This window comes from Podarcis bocagei, assembly GCF_964188305.1.
Source record: "Podarcis bocagei genome assembly, chromosome: 1".
Taxonomy (NCBI): domain Eukaryota; kingdom Metazoa; phylum Chordata; class Lepidosauria; order Squamata; family Lacertidae; genus Podarcis; species Podarcis bocagei.
Genome location: NC_138125.1, coordinates 21584642 through 21595113, shown reverse-complemented (window position 1 = coordinate 21595113; position 10472 = coordinate 21584642). Strand labels below are relative to the sequence as shown.

General features: G+C 41.6%; 1 protein-coding gene across 2 annotated transcripts in view; it reads right to left on the bottom strand.

The window, feature by feature from the left end:
- Nucleotides 1-3432: 3432 nt before the first annotated feature.
- Nucleotides 3433-10472, bottom strand: part of DICER1 (dicer 1, ribonuclease III) — a 55710-nt gene continuing 48670 nt past the window's right edge. For both annotated transcript variants that reach the window (XM_081172062.1, XM_081172063.1), the window contains one exon: nt 3433-10390. In XM_081172062.1, the coding sequence (XP_081028188.1) occupies nt 10225-10390 (166 nt within the window). In that variant the 3' untranslated portion in view covers nt 3433-10224. The remainder of the gene's footprint in view (nt 10391-10472) is intronic.

Sequence of the window (10472 nt, the reverse complement as noted above, 5' to 3'; positions counted from 1 at the left end):
TCAGCTGCAGAGTGCAGGTGTGTCGTGTGAACGCTGCCTGCAATCCTCCTGGGGCTGGAGTGGAGTTAGTTGAACCTTGTTTGCTAGTAAAAACTGAATTACTGTGTTGCAAAATGATGCATGTCTAAAAAGCATGTCACCAACATGAAAAGTTTGGAAAGCTCTAGCCTAATGTATAGTCTCATTCCGAGGATCGCTGGCCAAGCCCTCCAGGCACACCATACACTTTGATGAAGACTGTATTCCAGTTGCTATATGCTAGGGTTGCCATATGTCTGGAATTTCCAGGACATAGCCGGAATACTGCAGTTGGAAGCAGTGTCTGGGCAGAAATGGCAGAAATGTCCGTGAAAATCCTGATGTGTGGCGATTTTGCCCAAAAAGCTCAACACGTTTGGCCAAAAAAATTAAAAATATATGGCAACCCTACTATATGCTGTATTCATTCACCCCAAAGTAGCCTGCAGCACACCACTTGAAAAAGGATAGGGAATGCTGTAATAGAAATATATAATTGTCCTCTAATATGTCAACTCTAGTTTTAAATAAACCTCAACACACAAGGCTAGCCCAGGACATTTTGCGGCTGGAGGCAAAGGAAAAGATGGCCTCCCATACACTGTTCCAACTGGGCATGGGGGCGGGGGCTTCCGAAGTTGATGGGCATTGCTATTAAAATGGTGTACATGGGCCACATCTTGTGATCAGTTATGTAGGGCAGGGTTTACTCACCCCCACCCCAATATTTTATTCAAGTTGGCACTTCTGCAGGAAGGTACTTGAATGGTCCTTTGTAACAGGTTGTGGGGCTGAACCTGAGGGCAGCAAACTGGCTGTGTGGCCTAAATACCGTATTTTTCGCCCCATAGGGCGCATTTCCCCCTCCAAAAATGAAGGGGAAATGTGTGTGTGTCCTATGGGGCGAATGCAGGCTTTCGCTGAAGCCCGGAGAGTGAGAGGGGTCGGTGCGCAACGACCCCTCTCGCTCTCCAGGCTTCAGGAAGCTATCCACAAGCCTTGGGAGCCCGCGGGAGTTCCCGCCGGGCTCCCAAGGCTTGCGGGCAGCAGCCTGCATCCCAAAGCCTGGGGTGCGCTGAGCAGCGCGCCCCGGGCTTCGGGCAGATATCCGCAAGCCTGGAGAGCCCGGCGGGAGTTCCCAAGGCTTGCGGATAGCAGCCTGTTCTGGGGGCTGGGGAAGCTCAAGCTTCCCCCGCCCCAGCCCCACGCCTGGGGGGGGGAATAAAACTTTTTTTCTTTATTCCCCCCCCAAAAAAAAACTAGGTGCGCCCTATGGGGCGAAAAATACGGTAGCTCTGTCCTCCAACAGAGGGGAATGCCCCAGGAGCAGCATTCAGGAGGAACAGCCAGGGTTACCAACTCTGATCACCACACTCCTCGATACAGTGGTACCTCGGGTTACATACGCTTCAGGTTACAGACTCTGCTAACCCAGAAATATTACCTCGGGTTAAGAACTTTGCTTCAGGATGAGAACAGGATTCGTGCTCCAGCGGCGCAGCAGCAGCGGGAGGCCCCATTAGCTAAAGCGGTGCTTCAGGTTAAGAACAGTTTCAGGTTAAGAATGGACCTCCGGAACGAATTAAGTACTTAACCCGAGGTACCACTGTATTTGATGTCTGAGGCAGGTACCTCAACCTGCCTAATGGTTTTCACCTGCCAATGGAAGGAAGTCAACTATGTCTTGGTAGCTCCCGCTGCCTGAGGCAGCAGCTTCACCCTGCCTAATGACGCATAGGAAACTGTTTTGCTGTATTTGCCATTTAGCTGCCTCACCAGCTTGCTGGTTCTCGGATCCTTATAACTAGAGGTTCTCTGACCCTGAGCTGTGGTTCTTTTTCACGCGACCATTTCATTACGGAGTGAAATGATTCTAGCCTGAATGCCCTGTTGCTAAAAGTGGTTTGGGATAGGAGGCAAGACTGTATGTGAAAAAAGAATCATATATATGCTATTAAATCAACGAAACTCCATTCATCATAGGTGATGAATTCTGACTTTGTGAATTTTGAATAGGCAGTTGCGACTCCATTGAGTTACTGCAGAGATTGGTTATGAAGAGTGTTTATGAATTGCTTTTACAGTTCTTTCTCACACGAAAAGTAGTTTTATGACAGCTTATGGCAAGAATTGATGCTGGATTCATGCAGCATGATTAGACCTTAAAATATTTTCACTGGGATTTGTTCACTAACGGTATATAATGAACCTTAATGTAATGAATTAGAAGGCTGTGTGGAGAAATTCTGCAGAAGTCTTATTCTCTCTCCCCTCCAATCTCCCCCGGCTTTTAAACTTGCAGTTTCTATTTTAAAGCAGCAAATCTCAGGTCGGCATTTTACAACCATGGCCCCAGCCCCCAGATGCTCTCACACCATAAAAAGCTGTGCACGTGTTGCTGGGCAGGAGAATCTCTCGTGCTGAATAAATGGATGTCAAGTCAACTTTGACAGAGGAGTGGGGAAGGAGCAGAGAACAGTGGTTCTGCCCCTCAAGCACGTGATTAGACCTCTCAAAGCTAGATTTGATCACACACAATTTTGCTTCTATGGCCACAATCCGGGGATCCATTCGTGGAAATCTCTGTCTCACTACGAATACAAAAGAAAGTTCTTCACACAGTGCACAGCTAAAATTGGATAGCTCTGAAAGATAAATTCAGGGAAAATAAGGCTGCTCTGGTCCATGGGGTCACGAAGAGTCGGACATGACTAAACAACAAGGCTATCAAAAACTACCAGCCATGTGAGCTACATTCCATCTCCAGGGTCGGAGCTGCTGGAAATCACAAGTCAGTAAGATTAGCTCACTGATGGCATTTTCCTCTTATTCTCACTATTATCTACTGGGTAAGAGCCCATTAATTTAATGTGCAGAGCAGTAAGGCAACCTTGATCACTCAGCTACTAGCTCTTCACTTCCACACTACTAATGCTCAAGTGCAATGAATACAGTTACCTGGAGTGCTGTTGTTTTTAACGTATATGACTCCATAAGATCTGAGTGTCAAGTTACGATTCCAAATACATTTTGTGAATATTTGAAAATAGATATCCCTCCTCCCAAACTGGTTTCAAACCAAGAAATGCAGTCACTTATATGATATCCTAGTCACTGTTGTGAGTTTTCATACATTTACTTTTTCCCTCTGAAATTGTAGTGAAAGAACCAACCTCACCCCATTCAGCCATGCTTAGGAAATAACTGGATGACCTCAGCACAGTCATTAGCTGTCAGTCTAACCAATCTCTCAAGTGTGTTGTGCAGATAAAATGGAGGAGGCAGAGAATTATGTACACTGCCCCAGGCTATTTGAAGGGCAAGGTAAAACGTGATCAATATTCATGTTAATACTAACACTTCTACATTTACATGCATTACATAAGGCTTTAAGGAAAACAGTAAACACAAAAATGAACAGACCATAACTTTATTGGAGATATATTCAGCTACAATTATTACAAAAAAATCTATTAAAGGTAATTGTGATCCATAAGGTGCAGACTGCAAATTTCTGCAGCATGATTACAGTATGAATGAATTACATTTTATGTCCCTTAGACAGCTGCAGCATGTGATGGGAAATATTTTATTGTCCATCAAATTATGTTATTCATTCTACTTGATTTTAACCATCTTTACAGTCAAACTATTTACAATAAAAAAGCCTGCAATTTTCAATGCTTGTTCAACTTCTGTTTCTCTAGATAACTTGCTGCTGTAGTAAAACTGAGTGCATCAATCATATCAATTTAAACAGTCTGTGGTTATCCAAATTAAACATATGCAAGTGGGGAAGCTATAAAAGGACTTAGGAAATAAAACTGATAATGTTGAGTTACTCTTGCATGAAGTTGCAATTAACGGTTTTGGGCTGGATCAAAACTAAGATAGCTGAACTTAAATTCCACTGAAAGCAATGGATCAAGCTAGTCGTAAGTCCCACTGATATCTATAGGAACTAAGTTCAACTCGCTTAGTCAAGATCCAACCCTTTGTATTCTACCTGACTTTATGGATATCTGTTATCAGATTTCTGCTGGTGAAAATGTAGGTTTCAGTTACATTTCATGGTTGTAAAGTCTTAAGGATTTAAAGACACAGTCTTATAAATATTAACACATCTTCGCTTCACTGAAAGTGAAAATATTTGCCATTAATAGTGTAACATTGCCCTAGGTTCAGTCTCTTTAATTACTCACACACAACTAATTCCATTACATTCAATGAGGAAGGTAGAACAGCGCATGGCTCAAATATTGTCAAATAACTTTTTTTCCCCGTTAGAAAAGGCTGTGACTTTGGGGAATGCCAGTTTATGCCACTTGCAGATGTAGCCTTACCCCTTACAGGACTTCTCACAGTTCAATCTGGTTAAAAATTCTGCCCTCTGCACTTGACCAGATGATACCTACAGATAGATCCCTTTGTATTCAAAACGAAGGAGAAATCTTATTGACTGTTATGTATGCATGTTCAGTGAATTTACAGCAAGGCAGGGCAAGGGAAGGGGGCTGGAAAGAGTCCGTTTTAAATGTTAACCGTTTCACAAGACAGTAAAAGGATGGCAAAAAAAGACACTGCTGGGACCCCAGGAGTCCCTGGGCAGTGTTCTGCTTGTGCAGTGTGGATCTCACGCCTCCTTTTTGCAGCCCTTTGCATCCACTGAAAAGATAGGGGAGGGACAGGGACTGGTGGCCAGCCAAATGTTCCTGAACTACAATTCCAATCAGCCCCAGCCTGCATGACCAATGGTCAAAGATAATGGGAATTGTAACCCAGCAACATCCAAAGGTCATAGATTCCCCATGTCTGGGTTAGTGGATCTCCAGAAGGAAATAGGATGAGGTGTGGGTAGCTGCATCTGGGAGAGAAGACTCATTGGAAATTGGAGAATACCCCTCCCTTCCCACTTGCAGAAGCACCTTCCAGTCATGCAAGGGGCTCTCTGGATCCTAGACCAAAGTCTTTCTTCCTTAAAATATAGAAAAAGTTACAGACAAAAAACCAACAAATAGCCTATTTCAGTTGTGCAATTTAAGTGACACATTGCAGGTATTCTAATCATCTTTTTTCAAATTCAGTAAATCAAAGCAGCAGCAAGGCCCAAACCACATTAATTCCTCTAATTAAGTATCTTTCTCCTTGAAATGAGGTAAAGCACGGTACCAAGTGCAATGCTTATTTGTGCTAAATGAACAGAACAGCACAAAACAAAGCCATAACAAAAATAAAAATGCAGCATAGTTAGGAGGACTGTTTTAAGTATACAGTGTAACAGAACACACAAACACACACACAAATCCAAAATTAGGTTCATGCCAATTAACCCCTCTGCTGTCTACATGAGGGGTCTGTGTGATACATTGTGAAGACAGGCTTGCAACAGTCCATTTCCTCTCATGCTTGTAGCATGTCAAGGGATTTCGATCCCAACCTTCAAAGGGTGAGATTTAGGTCTAAATAGCATACATTTTGCAATACTCCAACTGTACTAAAATGGGGACGTGGGTAATGCAGTTGCACAGCATGGAAACTAGTGTGTTTTTGCATTCTAACAACATTATGTAATATTTGAATTAAATCATACAGCAAAAAGGTTGTTGCATTAAACACGCACACACACAAACAGCAGCAGGACCTACATTTACCATTGGCCCCTACTCAATATTTTCAGTTTCAGTTCATTAGCTTTCTTCAACAGGGAGGCATTGAATACTTCTGATTAGAGAGTGTAATTATTCCTATTGCCATCAGGCTACACTCTTAACCTTTGAAATTATCCAAGTATGAAACATTTATGTGAAGCATTTACTATCTTTCAGTCTCATGAGATTGGTTTTGATTTTACATATGGCATTTCACAAAAAGAAAAGAAAAACCAAAGCTTATATATTTGATTGGGATAATACATGCCCTTTTTTTGAATTACAGAAACTTGCGAGCTTTTAAATGCTGATCTGGGCAACAGCAAAGAAAACTATCAACATTAGTAGCTATTATTTACTAGAGCTGCAAAATCCTTGCTGTGGGCTGCAATTGTAGATTTAACAGTGTTTATTCATAAACTACCTATGCATGAATAGAATTTAGATGGTAATCCTCAATCCACTTACCACTGAAAAGTCTTGTTAAACTCTGTTTGTAAGAATACTTTTACAGCACCTCAGATTAGTGGTTTGAGGACTACAGCTTTACCTAAACGTTGTAACAAATGTCACAATACAAAGCTAAATTTCGGGAATACTATGCATGTAATGGGCATTTTCACAGACATTTTCACAGCAGCTGCTCATACTGAAGCTGAAAAGGGCCCACTGGAATCAGCTGGAATCACCTGAAGGGTGTTTCTCTGTGCCATCCTGGACCCAGGTAGGTTAGTGCTGCCTAGAAGTCAAAGGCAGGAATATCAATAGGTTCACGGGAAGTTTTAACCTCTGTGTTCCTGTGAGCAGTCTCCAGGAACAGTTTTGCCAAGCTAAGAAGAAGAGACAGACAGAAGACCACGCATACAACATGCAGACAGGTTGAACTCAGTTAAACATCTCTGTGTGTGCATATAACCACTCCCCAAAAGTTTGATCTGTAGGCAGCCATTCATGGAAAAAGTAAGATGCGGCCCTGGGTGCCAGGAGAAACACCCTTCAGGTGAGCTTAACAGACCCCTCTCCTGTACTGGCATACTGGACCCAGATGGGATGTTTGAAAGCTGACCAATATCAATAGGGTTATTGGTGGCTGCCTAGGGTGGAGGAAGCACACTTTGTAAGACTCATCTTCCAAAGGCCACTTCAGCTGAAGCAAACAGGTCTACCTTATGACGACAAATTACCCTGTAGCTCCCTGGCATACCTCCTAAAGAGGTGTGCTGGTTGAAAAATGCTGCTGGAGCGAGCGGTAAATTTGTTGTGGTGGGCAACTTTAGGAAGTTACAAGCCAGGGAAATGCCAGCCTTAATCTGCTTTGCCTGGGTTGAGGGCAGAAAAGATAACAAGGTATTTTTTATGTTTGAGTCCTAGAGATGTAGCGCTTTAAGGCATCTTAGGGAGTGCCACACTTTCTCAGTGGGGTGGAGTGGGGAGCTGCAGAAGGTAGGCAGAATGACCTCTTGGTATCAGTGGAAGGTCAAGTTGGCTTTTAGGATGAAGAAGGGATCCACATGTCTGGGAAGGTGCACAAATGTTTGGCCAATGAAGCCACTAGTCTTGTCAGTACAGAGAATTGAGTGTCTTGCAAGGCTCCAGAAAATACTTGGATGCCCAACATTTGGACACAGTGGACCTGCTTCCCATAACTTTGCCCAACACTGCTTTTGATTCATTCATACGGAGACTTGAGTGCAAATCAGGGTAGTCATGACATACAAAGGCAGGCCGCAGTGGCACAAGTAGAGCTGGCCCAGGCCCTGGCTGTTGTGCAACAGGTGCTGCAGTAGGCTGCTGCTGAATAGGTTAAGTTGGGGGGAAAGAAATTTGTAATTTCTGCTAACAAAAATTGCATGTCGTTAGTTAATTGTAGCTGCATGAATAGGAAAAATTATTTGACTCAACAGCTAGGGAGTTTAATCAGAGGGAAAACCTGGGAAAATCAACAGTGGGAGGGGTAGAATCCATTGCAGAAGGTATTTTTTTTCGGAATAAAAATGATTTTAACAACAACCAAACCTCTCACACACAGAGACAACACAAACTGTAAGAGAAAAATAAAGCTATCTGAGGTAGCCATGGTGAGCTAAAAAGCAGGAGGATGCTGAACTCTGACTAGGACTTGGGTAGATGGGAAAATCCCCCATGGAACACAAAAAGCAATCAGTGAAAAATACAAACAGATCAAAGCACGCAAGAAGAAAGGAAATTAGAAGGATCCTGGCCAAGTACACAGTACAAAAAGAGCAAGTAAAGAAATAAGCAGGTGAAAGTAGAAAATGCAAGCCTGAAGCAGAGGAGAAATCAGAAACCTTCCTAAAGCTGCTGCTCTCGAGGAACGTATTTGAAGACCGATTCCAGGAACAGTTAAAACATCCTGTGACTCTAATGACATTCCCGTCTTTGAGCTCTAGGCAGCACTAACCTACCTGGATCCAGTGTGCCAGCATGGAAGAACGGTCATTTTCCAAACTGAAAATGAGGCTTGCTTCCTCATCCAGGGGGGTGGGGGTAGGGGTGGGGTGTCTGCAGCAAAAAACAAAGAAACTTTTGAGCCATGTGTGTAGTTCATCCTTGCACATGAGCTTGTCTTTTAATCCTTCCATGACATTTTACTTGCTCACTATGACTGAAGTCACACAAAAATCTTTCATTTCACTGTCATCGTTAGAAAGATTTGTTAAACTAAATTCTGTATTTCAGAAAAAGTTTAATGTCTTCTGCCACTAAGGTATGATCCTTCTCTTTTAGAAAGGTAAGCCAGATGTTTTTCCCTCTAAATTTTGAATGCACATGTGTGAGGAAGGGGGGTGTCTTTAACACAGAACACAGTATTATCTGTAATTTAACACATAAAACAGCATCAAGAGCAGACCACTGTGCTGGAAAACATTAAAAAAAACTTGCTCAGCTCTCTCAAACTTCAAGCATAATTAATGGGGGGAAATTGCAGCAAACCTCTATTGATATTGGTGGGAGTGCAAGACGACCCACAGCTTTTTAAACAAGGTAAAATTAAGAGGTATTATAGTTACAGTGCAAAAATTAAAATTTCAAGCATAATACATACACATAGCACCAAAAACAAACAAAAATGCATGCAAAAGGGAAAAAAGACACAAAAAGAACAAAGAAGAACTGAGGTATTTAAGTGAAGGGTGCCTACAAATATCTAAAGAAACTTAGGCATAGCCTAAAAAGTATGCTTTCATATCAACTGAAACAACAATAATGAGCTAGTTATTCTAAGGTAAAGGACCTAAATCACAGATGTATCAAAAGTATGGCAATTTCTCTCACACAACAACTTCCATGGCATTTAACAGCACAGCTTTGGTAGGTGAAATATGCATGCAATTCTGAAAAGTACAGTAAGAAATTTACGTGGAAATCGCTCTTAAAGGTGTAAAGGTGCTCCGTTTGTTAAATATGTATCCAATATAAAATCTGCAGCATATTTTAGGTGCGATATGTCAAAAGTTCTTTTTAAAGCAACAGTTTGCACTGTGCAGTTAGCTATTATTACAAAGTTCCAATACTGGAAGCAATGCCTGCAATCCACCAAGAAAATCTCTTGCACAAGTCCCTTGAAGGGAAAGGAGGTTCCACAAGAGTGATGGACTGTGCTCAGTCTCGGTTTCTGTAACAATGGAAATCAGCGAGAGACTTTTCTGTTTGCAATAACAAATAAGATCTGTACTAACCATTTCCTCTGAATTGTTAAAAAATAACCTCACTACATATATATGAATACGATTTCTATTACAGTCCTGTAATAAGTTAGGTCACAGCTAAACTAACATGTTGTACTGTAAATATGGAGCTTCATCATTGTAAAATGCGTTCTAAAAATGAAGGGAATGTAATACGGTTTGCTCCAAGGAGTTCAGAAATGAAAGGTTGCATTAGTGAGGGCTTATGTACTTTTAAGGCAAGAACCTTTTGATGCAAGACTATGCAGCATCAGTTTTAAAATCTATCTGATGCCAGACATTTCAATTTAAACCTGTCCCTAACAAACAAGTGCAATAATGATTGGGAATGCCATCTTAATGCAAAGATGGCATGGAAAGAACAAGGACAATACTGGCACACTTAATCCTTACACCAAATCATCCGGTGCAGTTTATAAACTGCTTCGTGACTGGCACTAGTGCACAGATTTGAGGAATTTCAAGATTACTATATATATATACATATATATATAAATCTAGTAACTGCAATAGGCATAAGCTCCCTGGCCTTTACACACTAAGCAAAGCTGTACTGACAAAGTAAACCAAAGATACCTGACAACAATTATTTTGAACACTTGCTAAATGTCATCATTAAAGCACTCTTGTGATTAAACAAAGCAGAAGTGAGGAAAGAAGACAAGATTGTGTTTGCGCAAAAAAACCCTATAACTACATTTCGTTCCAAAATTATGTGTACATGTTAAATGTTGTTAGCTATTTGTTATCAAACTTTAAATGCTGTCTTCAGTTTGTTCCTCTCAACATATATCTTTTAAATTTCTCTATTGAGTGTGTGGTTGTTGTTGTTGTTTTTAAGAGGTGTCTCAGCTATTTGGAACCTGAGGTTGATTTGCTTTGAGGCTTCGTAGAGCTCTTCTTGCTGCAGCAGATTTGGCGATCCGATAGCTTCTTCCAACACCTTTGAACTTTCCCTTTCCTACAACTTCCACAGTTACTCTGACCTTTCCATCATAGGTTCTTTCCGCAGGACTGCGTGAGTGGAGGGGGAAGCAGGAAAAACAGAAATAAACACATATGCCAATTAAAACAAAGATACTCAAAGTGGAATCAA